General features: G+C 39.6%; 1 protein-coding gene across 1 annotated transcript; it reads left to right on the plus strand.

Annotated features, from left to right (window-relative positions):
• Positions 1 to 1,181: 1,181 nt before the first annotated feature.
• Positions 1,182 to 15,781, plus strand: LOC102932438 (HORMA domain-containing protein 1). Its single transcript, XM_043553000.1, has 12 exons — positions 1,182 to 1,571; positions 2,166 to 2,310; positions 3,429 to 3,492; positions 3,830 to 3,866; positions 4,829 to 4,849; positions 6,102 to 6,128; positions 6,710 to 6,777; positions 7,222 to 7,373; positions 7,903 to 8,141; positions 10,346 to 10,379; positions 11,956 to 12,005; positions 15,415 to 15,781. Exons 1-12 carry the CDS (start codon positions 1,521 to 1,523, stop codon positions 15,469 to 15,471), a joined length of 945 nt encoding a protein of 314 aa, XP_043408935.1. The 5' UTR covers positions 1,182 to 1,520; the 3' UTR covers positions 15,472 to 15,781.
• The last annotated feature ends 1,414 nt before the right edge of the window (positions 15,782 to 17,195 follow it).

Raw genomic sequence — 17,195 nt, forward strand, 5'->3', positions numbered from 1 at the left:
CTCTCATGTTGTATTGGTAGTACAAAATTATACACAGTAAAAAAAACCAAAAAACAGAAAAACAACCATTTGTGATCCTTTTATCGCTGTTGCTAAAAAAGGGGAAATAAGGGATGTTCCATAAAATAAATTATGTGGAACTCCTTGTCAGAGGATGTTGTGAAGGCCAAGACTATAACAGGGCTCAAAAAATAAGTAGATATGTTTATGGAGGATAAGTCCATCAATGGCTATTAGCCAGGATGGGCAGGGATGGTGTCCCTAGCCTGTTTGCCAGAAGCTGGGAATGGGCAACAGGGGATGGATCACTTGATGATTCCCTGTTCTGTTCATTCTCTCTGGGGCACCTGGTGTTGGCCACTGTCTGAAGACAGGATACTGGCTGGATGGACCTTTGGTCTGATCCAGTATGGCCGTTCTTATGGTGGTCCCCCTGTTTCCTCCACCCCCCCACAAAATTGAGTTAAACTTAATTAAATCCTTTCCTCCTAATGTTGGCCATAGGGAAATTCATCTTTTGATGGAGGGGGCTTCACTAACTGCTCAAATTTACTCCAGTTTCAGTCTGATTAGCAATTAACAGACAAAAATCTCTCCTATACATAACTCTATTTGTAATCTATAACTTTTTATACATAAAATATGTGTACTGGCCAGCAACAAGTTTAGGCTTGAAATTAGATGAAGGTTTAATCTACCATCAGGTAGTGAAGTTCTGTAACAGACTTCCAAGGGGAGCAGTGGGGGCAAAAAACCTAACCAGCTTCAAGACTGAGCTTGATAAGTGTATGGAGGGGATGGTATGATGACACTTCCTACAATGGCAATTCGCCGATCTGCAACTGCTAGAAGCAAACATCTCCAGTGGCTGGTGATGGGACACTAGATGGGAAGGGCTCTGTGTTACTACAGAGAATTCTTTCCCAGGTGTTTGGCTGCTAGGTCTTGCCCATATGCTCAGGGTCTAACTGATCACCATATTTGGGGTCGGGAAGGAATTTTCCCCCGGGTCAGATTGGCAGAGACCCTGGGGGTTTTTCGCCTTCCTCTGCAGCCTGAGGCATGGGTCACTTGCAGGTTTAAACCAGTGTCAATGGTGGATTCTCTGAAACTTGAAGTCTTTAAATCATGATTTGAGGACTTCAGTAACTCAGCCAGAGATTAGGGGTCTATTACAGAAGTGGATGGGTGAGATTGTGTGGCCTGCAATGTGCAGGAGATCAGACTATATGATCATGATGGTTCCTTCTGACCTTAAAGTCTATGAGTAAACAATATTTTCCCTATTTGACATTAGGTTCCATATTTTTAAATTGTCCTACAGTAATGGCTTTAATATGTAATTATCCACTGATTATAGGTTTTTAGTATCTTGTTAATCTTGGTACTTACTTACTGGAAGCAATATCAAAATCTTGAATTGATTAAAAAAAGAGATTAGAGTGATTTTTTTTATAGTTGACAAATTAACAAATTACAATAACTATGTATGTTTAGACACCCTAGTAGGATATTTGTGAATGGCTACAATACAGAAATTCAGAACAGCCAAGAAACAAGACACTTGTGGGGTAAGAACTAAATTTATGTGTTTGTATCAAATTAATTATTGTGGGAATTAATTTAACTACATTGTGCCCAATTCACCCATCTTTGGCAGTGTGCGAGACCAGTGTGGCTGTCTACAGTGGGGTAAAACCACATGAGAGCATAATGCTTGGCCATTGGTATTCATAAGAACGGTCATACTGGGTCAGACCAAAGGTCCATCTAACCCAGTATCCTGTCTTCCGACAGTGGCCAATGCCAGGTGCTTCAGAGGGAATGAACAGAACTGATAATCATCAAGTGATCCATCCCCTGTCGCCCATTCCCAGACCTGATCCTTCCCACAGTTCAAAAGCATTTAGATCCGGGGTTGTCTTTCATCCCAGTATGGATACAGATCTGGATCTGAATTTCCCTAAAGTTCCCTTGATGTTCATACCGAGGTTTAGTTCAGATCCATCTCTACTTTCAGCATTGTGACATGCTAGTAATACACTATCTCTGTGGTTTAACTTAATTTGAACTTTATATTAATTAATTAAATAACAGTTTTTCATGTGCCAAGATACATATCTATTGCAATTAATGTTAGTGACTGTTTTTGTTTTCAAAATCAGTGGGCTACCTTATTTCCCAGAGAGATAAAAACACATCAGCAATCACTAGTTATGGTGAAGAGAATAATGGCTGTTGCAGTATCAGCTATTACTTACTTACGTGGAATTTTCCCTGAAGATGCATACAGCACCCATTATTTAGAAGGTACAAAGATAATCATTTCAAATCTTGTTTTTTATGTGTTTGCATATCTGTTTCTCTAATTTGCATGCCTGTTGCAAAACTGATTTTAATCAATGGTACTTATTTTAACATTTATTTCTTCAAAATATCTTGTACAGTATAATCAGAAGAAGAAATATAAATATATATGTATGTTTATCTACAAATCTACCTATCTACCCACCCATACCATCATTACCATGGTATCTGAGCTTCTATGTTACAGGCTTACTATTTTACTAAATCATGTGTTTCGCAGTATTAAAAAATATTCTCTAAATATGACATGCAAAAATAAAATTTTGAATGGTTTAAATATCAGCATGTAACTTTTGCAAATGATAAAATATATTATTTCATCCCTCTCTAAGGCAGAATGCCACTGGAAATGAAATAAATTTACTAGTATTCACCTATCATGAATACTTTAATGAAATTGGCTGTTTAGTTGTTGATTTGTGTCCCTGTTCCCAAGGTCTCCTCTACATATAGTTTTGCACCAATTTAATTAAATTGGCAAAACCTCCTAGTGTGAACTCAGTTACATTAATATAATTGGATTTTTATATGTATGGATTGTTCTAATAATATTGATGCTAACAGCTCCACACTATGAGTGAGTTTATAATGATTTAGTTTAATCGGTTCAAAACTGTGTAAACTAGGCCCAAGTCAGTGTTTCAAGAATAACACATAAACATAAAGGATTTCACAATGAGGCCTGTACAGCTGTCTAAAGTGTGCATAATGGAGTGAAATTACGAAGCAGTGTGCAGTGAGTTGTGTTCAGTAATCTTGTTATTGATAATAGATTTTACGAAATGTCAATGCTTGTACATGTTTTTGAAACAGAACTCAAATAGTTTTGATGAAATAGCATTGACATCAGCTCACTAGCAGCCTGATCTTGTTTCCATTTAAGTCAATGGCAAAACTCCCACTGATTTCAATAGTGCAGGATTAGACCTCAGGTATCTACTTGCCCAATCTTATTGGAGGGGATGTAAAAAGTAAGGGGAAATAATTATTTCATCTATTATGTTTTTCATATATTTCTCTTATTATAAATGAAGAATATTTCTCTTTTATTTTTGCTATAGATCTGTGTGTTAAAGTTTTGCGAGAAGACAGCATCTATCCAAGAGTATCCAAAATTGTTAAATGGTACGTACACAGTTAAACAGCACATCATATTTCCTTTTTATATATTACATGTTGTGTTTGTCATATATTTATTAAATAAAATTTTCAACATTTTTCCATCTGTAGTCTCACCTTTCCTAGTGTTTTTGTACTTTTTACACAATTTTTTATTGTCCCCTTCTAAATTTAGTATATACACTATTTTAAACTAAATGACTTGCTGTCCAAACAGTTTATTTTTTATAAAACAAGTTTATGGGAGAAAACAATCTTTAGCAAGGGCTTCCGATCAGGCTCACTGTTATATTAGGAATGTGCTCCTTTTCATCTAAACATTTAAAACTGTTTCCTCCTTCAGGATGAAAGGATGCTTTGAGGCATTAGAAAAAAAATACGTAAGTCTTTCTTAATTATAGCTGTGGGGTTTTTTTGGTGGTGGTGTGGGGCATGCTGGGTGCTGAAAAGCTGTTACAAATTTTCTTAGTGTATGCACACCCTAAAGTCTCAACCATAACTGCCATTGCACCAGGTAATGGCAGGGCATGAAGTGAGGTCTAGTGACCAATTCCTGGGTGAAGACAGGCCCTTTTTTGCTACAGTAAATCTCCACTTTTAGAAGTAAATCATATCCTCAGATCAGTGGAGAGTCCCATGTAGTGGAAGTGGTGGAAAATCTTTGGATGGGGCAAAATTCCAGAGAGAAAAGCAGAAGATGCACATCCATTGTGTTTCAGAGAGCTAAATTCAGTTCTGGGAGGATCTGCACACCAGGAGAAGGTTGTGGTAGGGCCAGGGTGGATGATGGGAGGGTCTGGATAGGGCTGGGCTTGCTGCAGAACAATTCCTCTGTAGTGCACCCTGACAGAACAGAGCAATTTGTCTGGTTCTTCTGCTGGCCAGTGTGCTGCTGCCCTGGATTTGAGATGTAGTGATTTTTTAAAATATAATAATGAACACTTCATTATAAGAGGATTTTTCCACTTTAAGAAATTCTCCAAATAGGTCACCAGATTAAAAATTTGCTTTATTCCCCTAACTACTGCTCTGTCCCCCACTCCTCTCTATTCAGAATGTCTTTAAGCTTTTGCCAAGACATGCACCATGCCCAACAAATCGATAGAATAAAATGATCAAAGCAAACAGTGTAAATACATCAGAGATTGAGAAATTATGCACTTCAGTTAGAAAATAATCTGTTTATAACAATCCCATTGCCTCCTTACATTTATAGTAATACCATACATCATAATAATGAGCATGTAAGGGTTATTTTAAAATTATTGTTCTTTATATCTACTTACATTTAAAAACTGTGTAGTTACCTTTAACGTTGCATTTTCTTTTATTTTCTTAATAGTTGCAAATGATGATTCTTGGAGTAAGTATATATATATGTGTCTACAGCATGTTATATGATTTTATTTGTAACTTCCTTGCTAATTGTTTTATATAGTTTGTGCTTTTATTGTAAAAGTTTAACTTTGCTGTTTAATGTGGCTCAGGAAGCAAGTCAAAAAATATTGCAGCTAGATGTTTCTGTTACTCTTCTAATTTCTCTAAATCCAGTTTCAACGTATTAAACAAAAATATAGTTCATAAAACAACAGTTCACTTAGGTGAAAACCTGTAAAAGGAATCCACTTAAAATAGTACTAGTCTGAGGCAATATTCCTCTCCTGTTTATTTTAGTGGGTGCAGGATCAGGTTCTATCTGTTTAACAGGTTTCTATCATGTCAGAAAGGAGAGACCCTGTTTGGTTATTGTTATGTAAAGACTCAAAGTATGATTTTCACTTTCTCTATTACTGTTTTTTACTGCAAAATCTCTTGAAGAACTTGTCAAAGGGAAGTTTAAAATCCATACTGTTGTATAATATAAAATTATTTGCAATAGTATAATTACCTCTTTTAGCTGATTATCCTGTTTTTTAATGTAACTATGCATTACAGTAACAACAGGAATGGTGTGAAATTAGAATGTGGAGGCGGGGGGGGGGCAGGGGAAGAAATGTGAAAAAATGTGAAAACTACTGTGCTTTAACAAATTTTCCATTATGTGGCTCTTTCTTGACATCAGACTTTTCCCTTGCTCTACTATGGCTGCAAAATAAGTTGCTTTCAGCTTAATATAGTCATTTATGCAATGTATGAAATAAAAGTGAGAACCTGCTAGCACAATGTATTCGAGCCAGTCATAATCACGTTATTGGCGTGCTTCTGTTTCCCCCAAGATGTACCAATTAAAAAAGTCTGCTATGTACAGCTTTGTGCCATTGTCTTTGTGGGAGCAATCTATTAAGTTTTCCTGACCTCAGGTTAGAGGTTTTTCTACAAAGTGGAGATTGGATCAAAGAATAGATGCTAATTTAAAGGCATGCTGTGCTACCAGATCAGAATTTCTATGCTTGAAAGATTAGCACCACATGTACAAAGCACTTAGATTAATTAATTTTTCAACACAGCAGAGCTTCTGGAGACTCACAAAAGTATATGTATATATTTTATTGATTTTTATGGCAGTATCAACAAAATTATGATTAAATATTAAAATTAAATAAAAATGAATAATAAAAATGTGTTTTTGTCCTCCTCCCCTCCTTAAAATGCTGTATCTTCTTAATGTACTGCAGGTACAGAAGGACGCAGCTAACCCAAATGTAAGGCTCTACGAATATATAAATCTAGTCAAATAACAGTAAAACGATAGTGACATGTTACTTACACTAAGAATACAATACAAATAGATTATATTAGTGCTAACTAGTGTAGTTAAGGTTGTAGTGATGGGGGAAAAATACATGGTCATCTTGTCCATCTACCCGCCAATGCAGGATTGTGTCCTTCAGTATATTTTTTAGATCTTTGGCCAGTAAATTTTTAAATGTCTCAAGTAACATAGCTTCAACCATTTACTTTGAAATATTCAGTGATCCCCATCAATTTGCTTATGCAGCCAGTTTTATAAATCAAGAATTTGCTATGAAATAAAGTAATCTTATTTTATTTTTACATTTATTTTTAAAAAGTCTAGACGGTAAAAAGTTCTGTTCAACCAATTTAAATTTTTAATGTTTGAAATTAGAAATATAAAACTGTTGACTGCTGCTCAAGTTTTACATTACACTAAAGGTACCTTATAAGGGTTAGTAAATGCTCCTTGATCATAACTGACACTACTATGAAGAAATCAAGTCTCCCTTTTGTAATTAGTATATTTCGTATTTTTGTTCATATTTAGGACATGATAGAATCTTATCAATTTAAATTGAGATATACATCAAAGGGACCACAGATGGATGTATTCAGGTGAATAGCTACAGAATTAATTCTATGAAAGACAAACAAAACATTAAAAAAGGAAAATAAGATCTTAAGATGTGATTCACTGAACAATTAATCTGTGCTTTATTCAGCAGCATTTATGCACACAAATTGAATGTATTTTTTAAAGTGATTTGTAAGAAAGGTTTGAGCAAAAATGTTAGAATAATACCAATATTCCATACTGCTTACTTACAGAATACACTGTAAATTTACTTAGTTCTCCCTTCTAAAGTTATTGCAAGTGACAAATGTTTTGATTTCACCAGTTCAAGAAAGACTGAAACACCTGACTTACAGAAGATCACTATTTGCAAGAAGTATGATAAAATATGTATCTGTATTCTAGAATGTTTTACTTTAACCTGTATACAAAGAATTTTAAATGTCAGATAAATCCTTACAACTCCTTACTTATTTTTCCCCTAGCAATAAGAAAACTAATGTAACAAATGATGCAACAGAAGACATAAAGAGGACCTGTCTTCTTCTAATTCATAACCTCTATTTTCTGATGGAAAATATTGTTTCTCTTCCTTATGATGTCTCTCTCACTATGAAGCTATTTTATTATGCAGATGGCAAGTATTGGGATTTATTTGTAAAACACAGTTTTGGAACCCATGACCCTTGCCTAGCGAGTGCTACTTAGTTGATGGAGAGTCCCTCCATCATAACAAAAGGCCAAGTACAGTTCCAAGCACAGTTCCCATAATCAGGGTAATAACAATTTATTCTTCCTGCCCCAATAACAGAGACACTGGGGATCCCACAGCAGCCAAAGTGACCATTTGGGCAGCTATGGCCTCATTCTAGGCGGGGTGGGTGTGCCTATGCAAATGAGATCGGCTCCTGAAGTTCTTTTCCACAACTTGCCACACCTCACCACCAGATGTCAGGGTGGAGCTCATCCTGACACTGCTTACATCAATATTTGAAAATCATAGTTCTTTTTAAAATATGTACCTGTTTCCTGTTTAAAGGAATTAAGCACTGTTCACACAAATAGAATTCCCCACATGTTTAGAAATGAGCTACTATTACTACTATTAATAATCATGATGAATGATTATTAGTGTAGTGCATTTATGAGCAAGAGGATTCTCTCAGGTGTGTGTTTGTTTTTAATAGTGACCCCTCCAGAATACCAGCCTCCTGGCTTTAAAGAGGGAGAGTCAGAGTTTATCTTATTCGAAGGCATACCTGTGCTTGTGAAGGTGGGAGAAATAGAAACATCTTTCCATACGTTAAAGCTGAAGATTATTAAAAAGGAGGAGAGGATAGATTCAATGAATATACATGGTATCCTGAAAGAATGTAGAGAAGATGCAGAGAGAGAAAAGGAACAGGTACAAATATCTAGCAAAAATGCATGTTCCTTTTTATCATCACTATATTTCATATGTGCATCCACAAAAATTATTAGGCAAAGAATCTTTTTCAAGGTGTGGCTGAGTAAATTTTTTTCCAAGATCCCATTTTCTTAAAATTTTTCTAAAATAAATAGAATTGTTCATGAAAAGCTGTTTCCTCTAGCCCACTAGCAGTACAATTATTATAAACTTAATTATCAATTGATCTGTCATGGGATAATAACCACAGAAAATATTACTACTGTTTTTCCTATGTATTATTGTTAATAAAAAAGAGACTATGCTTTCCAGTGTAGCATAGTGTTTTAATGCATATATTCTGGAAAGCAGCTAACAGAAGGCATGATCATCAATATGAAACAGTTTGATTTTCTTCACTGGATGCTGTGGTAGATATAGGGTTGCCAGGCATCCGGTTTTTGACTGGAACACCAGTTGAAAAGGGACCCTTGTGTCACTGCTCCAGTCAGTACCGCTGACCAGGCTGTTAAAAGTCCAGTCGGTGGCGCAGCGGGGCTAAGGCAGGCTCCCCGCCTGCCCTGACTCCACGCAGCTCCCGGAAGCAGCTGGCATGTCTGGTCCCTAGGTGCAGGGACAATCAGGGAAGCTCTGTGTGCTGACCCCGCCCCCAGCACTGGGTCTGCAGCTCCCAGTGGCCGGGAGCTGCGGCCAGTGGGAACTGGGGGGCAGCGCCTGCGGTTGTGGGTAGTGCGCACTGCGCAGAGTCGCCTGGCCCCTGCGCCTAAAAGCTGGATCTGCCGACTGCTTCCAGGAGCAGCGTGGAGACAGGGCGGGCGGGCGGGCGGGCGGGCAGGGAGCCTGCCTTAGCCCCGCTCCCCCACCAACTGGGAGCCGCCCGAGGTAAGTGCCGTCCGGCTGGACCCCGCACCCCAAATCCCCTGCCCCAGGTCGGAACCCGCTCCCTCACCCTAGCTCCCTCCCAGATTGCACACCCCCATCCATACCCCAACCCCATGCCCCAGATAGGAACCCAAACTCCCTCCCAGTGCCCAATCCCCCCCCCCCCCCGCATACCAACCCCCTACCCCTACCCCAGACCTGAGCCTCCTCCTGCACCCCAGTCCCACCCAAGAGCCCACACCCAGCTGGAACCCTCATCCCCTCCCCAGCCCAGTGAAAGTGAGTGAGGATGGGGGAGAGTGAGCGACAGAGGGAGGGGGGCTGGAGTGGGTGGAGGCGGGGCCTCAGAGAAGGGGTGGGGCCTTGGGGCAGGGTAAGGGTGTTCGGTTTTGTGCAGTTAGAAAGTTGACAACCCTAGGTAGATAAACAGTACACAACAGCCAGTACTGCACATCACTACTATAGGCCAGATTCCTATTTACATTAAGGCCCCTTTACAGCACTCTGGCAGTGTAAAGATTTACCCCTACTTTGAGGCCTGTTCACACTGCCAGAGTAGAATGAAGAGGCCTTAATTCAAAAGAGAATATGGCCTTGAGTCTCCTAGAGGATTTTGTGTCCATTATATAAGTAGACTAGCCTGATAAGCACAATGATGAGGGTAATATAAATAATTAGATACAGAGTTATTTACCTTAAAGGTTTAAACTACTTCATTGTTTTACCTTTAATGCCATTTTTCACCTGTACTTTTAAATCAACATTTCTGGCTCATTACTTGTTACAAATACATTACAATCCAACTTCTAAATCTGCATAAAAACCTTTGATTATATAATTTGTGCCTTTTTTCTTTATGATGTGTAAAGAAAGCCAGAATTTTTTTACGCATTTAAAAAAGGTTTGTTGTGTTTCTAACCTCAGAAATGTCAAGCCTTATCTTTTTTGTTTTTGTTGGAGGACTACTCCGAGGTCTCAACCATGTATTGTGAGCTCTCTCAGCTCTTAACTGAAGGGGCAGGAATGCTTAATTTAAATACACAGATTTTTTCTCTCAAACATTTATAGGGTATTTGAGTTAAATAGGTATTAGCAAGTACAAATAAAAAAACAGTTTTAAATTACTTCCCCCTCCCCCACTTCAGCTAAGTGGGTTTCATACTCTCAATATAGTCATGTCACCTCCTGTTGGACTTCTTAGGCTCATACCATGTATAATATGTTTCAAATTACAAGGTATGGTGATATCTGTTTTAATCCTGGTTCATGTCAAATATTGCATTTCAATAAAAATCTCTTTGTACTTGTTTCCTTTGAAGAGGCTGGATCCTTTAGGAGAATACATTAATACAGGTAGGCTCCATGTTCTTTGTTCAGATCTAAATACATGTATTTACATTTTGCACAATGCATTTATTTATTATGTTTTTTATCTGTGTTACATTTGAATGTACAGGTCGAGATTTGTAATGGTGTTTATTTTACATTTTAAAAAAGCATTTCTTCTTTCTCTCTTATTTTAAGATTACACTAGTTTTTAGCTGATATACAGATTTAAAGCCTGTGCTTGCTGCCTTTGAAGCCAATGAGAGTTTTGCTGTTTATTTCAATGGGAGCAGAATAGAACCATATGTAATTTTTGGCACCATTTACTTTACCTTTAGGGCTGTGACCGATGGTCATGTAAACATCATACACACAAGCTACTGAAAATGTAAATCCATCATTACAACCGAGTCCTTGCTGGACACAGTTTTACCATATTTACAGTTTGAAATATGAGCTTGGGTCTTATTTTAATTTTTCATTGATTCTTATGTTTTCACATCAAATGATACAATTTGAATAAATGTGTAATGATGGCACCAGAAAAAAAAATATAGCAAATACTGCCCCTTTCACCAGTGGATGGAGCACCCATATGAAGGAGAAACAGGAGTGGTGGTAGTTGTGTGAAGTAACAGGCCAAACTCATACCCAGTTGCACGGAGTGGGTTGTTAGAGAACACCATGAGATGCTTCAGCACCAATGGAGAAGTTGCGTTAAGACCACTTTTTCCTATCTTTCCCCACTCAAAAATTCATGGCACCTGTATTCTGGATATTTTAATATATGTAGTCCAAAGGGAAGCACAATCTGAATATTAAACCAGGAAATCATAATTATGGTGTAATAAAGAACTGCTGTCTTGTTGATAATGAAGATGTCATTTTTAAATATAGAAAAAAAAAAGATTATCTTAAAACTGATGCAGAATCAAAAATAAAGACCTTTCAACCACTAGATCACCATAACAAATTATATATCATTCCATTTGCCGGTTTAGAAAATTCCTGGTGAAGGCTTCTTGATTGAAAGAACTTGCTAAATTCAATATTTATTTTTAATATCAGAGCATTTCACATAGGAAAAAAAAGTCTTGTGTCTAGGGCATAGGATTGGGAGTCAGGAGACCTGATTTCTGTTTCTTGTTCTGCCACCAACTTCATATGTGATCTTAATCATTTTACCTCTCTGTGTCTGAGTTTATCCAGATGTAAAATGGGGATAATATACCTACCTACCTCCCTCACAGGACTCAAGGCAGCAATACAAAAATAGTTTAAAAATGCTGATGTACTAGTGATGAGCATAATGTCCATGAATATAAACACATACAAATAATTTAAAAAAAATTCTTCTAAATAGCAGGTTTCAGAGCAGCAGCCGTGTTAGTCTGTATTCGCAAAAAGAAAAGGAGTACTAGTGGCACCTTAGAGACAAACCATTTTATTTGAGCAAATAAATGCTCAAATAAATTGGTTAGTCTCTAAGGTGCCACTAGTACTCCTTTTCTTTTTTCTAAATAGCAGAACTTTTAGTGTACAAAGTAGAATAAAATCTCACTGGAGTAAAAGATAAATGTATTTTTATAAATGTCTTTTTTAGAATATGAACCACCAGGATCTGAAGAGGAATTTGTTGATAAATACCACAAGGTATGTTCATAGTCTATTTAGAGCCAAATCCTGGCCCCATACAAGCCAAAGTACAAACACTCTGTGTAATCAAACGTGCTGTAAAGTACATAGTCATAATAGCATAGTTATCCTGCTGCAAGAGAATGGGTTGTCAACATGGGGCTTGCTCATTATGCTGTAAGGCGTGCTTTGCTGCTACTTCTTAGACGCCCAGTGTATGCACAGTAAGCAGTGCTGGCTTATACCTGAATAGGACTGGACTTTCGGCCAAACCTGACTCTTGTCATTGAAACTTCACTCATTATGAGCATGCAATCATGAGGTGTTGTGTATACAAGCCTACAATTTTCCTGGCAAGATTTCCCATGGCTATGTATATCAGAGGCCACTGCGAGGATTAGTGAGACTTGAGCTGTCGTATAGTTTGACTGCTTGACCCCTCTCTTCCCTTGGGTACCAGCATAGAATTTAGCCTTTACTGTTTTCTAGTCACTGTGAAATTAGTTATATAGTAAAAACTGAGCAGAATAATCCTATTTGTCTGATGTTTGTATTCTGTTTTAACTACATTTCTATCATTGATGTTATACCATCAAGGCTTCTAACTGAGAGCATCGCGTCCTGAAGGGACACAGTGCAAGCTCCTGCAGGACTCTGGCTTGGCTGGATTTGCTGCAGGGAGCCACAGAAAGATACAAAGATCACTGGTGCTAAAGGACCAGTCTCAGGAGTTATGGAGGTCACAGGCCTGCCCTTCTGGAACTGTGTGGGTCCTTGGGTCCACTCCTGGCCCACTAAAGGGGTCACTCCCCAGAGACTGGTTACAGGCTGGGGCATCAACCATACTCCATGACACATAGGGTAGAAGGCCTTCCTAGAATCTCCTTAGTGCTCCCTCCTGCTCCAGCCCTGTCCCTAGCCCAGCTGCTGGATTGTCCAGAAGTCAGCCTTTTAGCTGCCTTCCACAGTTCCAGTACTTGGGCAATCTTCCCTCCGCTGGATCCAAGGCTTTTATAGAGCCCTTTATGCCACCCTGGCCCTTTTCTCCAATGTAAAGGGGCTGGAGTGGGAGCAAGGATCTAACCCTAAGACTATGTTAGCTTTTGTAGTAAAGTTGTGTTGTAACTCTCAGTTCCAAATGTTCTGTATGCAGTACTGCCTGTGCCACAAGTTCAAAAATCATGGGTAAGATACCAAAAAAAATCATGAGATCGCCCCCAAATAGGGACATTTAGAAAAAGGTTATGCTGCAGTTTTCAACTGCCTTTTGATTTTTGAACACAGCCTGTCCACCCACAAGGTGCGGGAGACCATTAGTGTTGCCAGTTCTCCCAGATTTATTGAGTTAGGTGATTTTGAACCCCAACTACAGGAGCTCTTGCTGGCTACCTGATGGTAAGAAGCTGGAAGCTCCACACCAAAGTCCAACGTTATAATTAATCTGTCTACTCCAACATCTGCCCATCCCCTACACCAGCCCAGCAATTAATTCTGCCCCCTGCCAACTCATCCATGAATGCTGTCTCTCCAGTTCCCGTATCTGTCTGCCCCTTACTCCCACCTCTGCTCCTCCTGCTGCTGCAGAGGTTCTTCACCTCCCTTCTCCTGGACCTGGGGAAGCAGCTGCAGCAGTGTTCTCTTCCCAGGCCTGGAAGGGGGGCAGCTCCAGAGGCTCTTCATCCCCTTCTCAAGCTTGGTGTGGCAGGGATGAAGAGAGGAGGGGGTAGAGCAGAGAACAGACTGATCTATTGTTCACAGCAGGGAAGGAGACCCAGAGAGCCAGGCCTCCCTGAGTTGCTGGGGTCTGTCTGCTCCCCACTCCCACCTATAAGAGTGGTGTTGCCAGCCCCCTCTCCACTCCTCAAAAAGTTCCTGGTTGCTTCTTGTAACAGTTCCGATCGGAGGCTCTTCCCCAGAGGCTGAAAAGTGGACAAGGCAGCCAATCGGGGAATTTTCCCTCAAACTGGACTGAAATTCCCAAGCTTTTCCAGGCATGGCTCCAGCCCCAGTCAAAAATCACAATGCTGAGAATGGAAATAGATTATGCTGGTCTCCACAGACATTTCTTAAAGATTTCATGAAGGAATCACTTGAACAACTGAGCATGGAAGTTGTACACAAAATTATCATAAAGAAATTACATGATTTGTGCATGTAACTTCTGTGCCTTTGAAAATTTACTTCTATAAATCATAAATCTTTCAAGTGAATACATGCTTTTTGAATTTAAGCAAGTTAGGATTAGGTGGTAAAATTGAAGACAACTGAAATCAATGTACTTACCAGATCCCCTAAAGAGGGTTTTCTGCTGTTCCCATTTAGCAGTAAACTCCATGCCCTTCTGGAAGCTCTTTGTGTGTGTGATAATATGCAAGCTTCACTGTTGGGCAAAGCTGGATTCCTGCTGCCCCGCCTGTATTTGGGTCTCCCACATGGAAAAAACACTCAGTCCTGCCATGTTGTGCTAAAAGCGTATCTATTCTTTTGGGTTGTTATTTTAAATATATATAGAAAATTTCTTCATGCTGTAAAATTTCAGCACACTTTAAAGGACTGGCTCCTGCAAAACCCAGTCATGTAAGAACTCACTGTGACTTCAGCAGGAGTATTTGAGAGAGAGTAAAGGCTGCAGTATTAGGGCTGGCTTTCACTGAAGTTAATGGCAGAACTCCCTTTCATTTAAAAGTAAGCAGATTTGGAACCACAGTCTGTAAAGTCAACTGTCAGTCTCATTATTCTTAATGCTACTCTTTGCATGGGGCTGGACAAATAAAGTACTCATAAGTGCCGGGAAATCTGTTAATAACCAAACACAGAACTCCTCATTCAGTGTTTGCTCAAACTTCCTTTGAAGTCAGTGAACGTTTTCCAGGATTTAGCCCATGTTTAATAGTCACCAAAGTTTCTGGCCACCATAATGAGGAGTCCACTTGTATACAATATTGTATACAATAAAAATTACGCTTCTGACAAAGGGTGACAAGCCAGTCAAACTACCATGTGGATTCAGACTCTGGTCCCACGATCCCTTGGTCCAGCACTGTAGAAAGAGAGTGCTCAGCCCCTACAGGCAGCGATTGCCTCAAGTGAACACTTTTGGCTCACACGCACAGTGGCACTGATGGTATACAGCCATTTTCACTCAGAGGGAGCGTTGCTGCAACAAGGAGGAGTAAGAAAGTGGAGAATAGGGAATCCTCCAGGAAATCTCCAGCCCCCTGGTCGAAATCCATAAAATAAGTGCCTATTCTTCCACAAATGAAGTTAGTGGCAAAACTCTGGTTGACTTCCGTGGGAGAAAGACTAGGCCCTCAGTTATCTTCTTCCATATTTTTTGGTGTTCATCTTATAACAGGCACCTGTCTAATCAATAGTTGTCACCATTTATTCAATTCTTATATAAAAACCTGCATTTTTTCCCTTTAAGGTCAATGATGAAGCTACAAGAAAAAGGAAGATATCAAAGAAAAAGAAGAATAAATAAGGAATTTATGCATGTGCAAGTACTTTGAATTCAGTTAAGCCCACAAGAAGTATTTTGGTTGCTTGAAATATACTGAAGAGATTTTTATTTTCAAACTGAAGAAGGAATTTAGTTCAAGCAGCGGTTTTTAAATCTTTTCAGTCTCCAATTCTAACATAGACTGTTTTTAAAGGGAAAAAGTAACTTATTTTATGAACATTTATAAATAAAAGGTGTTATGAAAAAATAAATTTTTCTACAAAATACAACTGAACAGCTAGGCTTGGTGTTTTTCATTACTGAATTTTAAGTGCTTCCATTAAATTTGACATTTGAAATCAGCTAACTACATTTTCATGGTGGTGTCCAAGAATGATTCATTCCTCACCTTGCCCCAACAGGTCAGACTCTGCCCTACAGGTCTTAAAGTTTCACAGTGGGGTTCCCTTTAATCCCCTATATATATATATTGAACTTTTATTTATTTCTGTAAGACTGTCTTGGTGTTATACCCCCATCTAGCAGGAAGGGAAAGTGACCACCTGCAACAGTGATGCTCAATAAATTGGTTACTAAAAGGCACAAAAGATACAATCCAATTCCCTTTGAAGTCATCCAGAGTTGGACTGAGTAATTCATGATTAGAGAGCTGTCACTCTCCTCTAGAGCTCCATGGAATTGGATGAGTGCCACAAGCACAAGGAGCATGCGCTCTGATGCAGCTCTCCTAGTCAGGTTTTTGATACACTCAATATTGAAGGGACAATTCCTGAAAGATGGAGAGCATTTACCAATCCCACTTAAATCAAAGGGAGTTCTAGGTGCTCAGCACTTCTAAGGATTTATTCCTATGCTGTAATCAAAGCATCAGGACAGATATAACAAAGATGAACAGGAATAGCTTTAGCAAATTAGAATTCCAACAATTATTGATCAGATCTGCAGGACTCCAGCATTACAGCTGAGCTACTGAAGAAAAGCTACCAACTATCGATGATATCTTGCTGGGTACTAGAGGCTTTCATGGATCATTAACAACTCTAAATTATTACAAGACCAAAAAAAATTAAATCCTCCTGTGGTACTCACTGACATTTTAGTTTCTTGTTATACAAGTGATCTGGTAAGGTACTCACAAATAAAGTAGATTTAGCCCTTGTAGTGGTCCCTCAGGCTCAAGTTCAGAAGGAGGCCACTCTGTGTCACTGTGTCTGGCAAACAAACAGGGGGGGAGAGCAGGGGCACCAGGGTCCACCCTACTCCACCAGGTCCCAGCCCAGGACCCCAACAGTGACGGTGTATTCTGCCCCACTGGACCAGTGGGGATCCGTCCAAAACACTGATTGGGGTTCATGCAACAACACAACGAAACTACAGTCTGGTGTCCCTGGGCACCTTCCTACTCTCCCCTTGTGGTGTACCTGTGGCTCGGGGTCATCTTCCATCTCCACGGGGTACTCTGCTATTGGCAGTCCTGGGAGCTCTTCAGTGTCCTGTTCACCTGGTGGCTCTGGCAGCTCATGTAGGTCCTCAGCGTAGCAGGGGTCCTCCTCAGGCTCCAGCCCCAGCAGTGGGGAGAAGGCGTTTGCCTCCTCCGGTGGCTCCAGCCCAACAGAGCCGCAGGGCCCGCCTTTTATACTTCCTATCACGCCCCTTTGCTCCTGATGGGAGGTGGGGCTGGGCTGGCTCTGCCCACCAGGGGAGTGTAGTGCTCCCTCAGGTTCAGAGGGAAGCCACTCCGCCTC

This window comes from Chelonia mydas, chromosome 8, assembly GCF_015237465.2.
Source record: "Chelonia mydas isolate rCheMyd1 chromosome 8, rCheMyd1.pri.v2, whole genome shotgun sequence".
NCBI classification, from domain to species: domain Eukaryota; kingdom Metazoa; phylum Chordata; order Testudines; family Cheloniidae; genus Chelonia; species Chelonia mydas.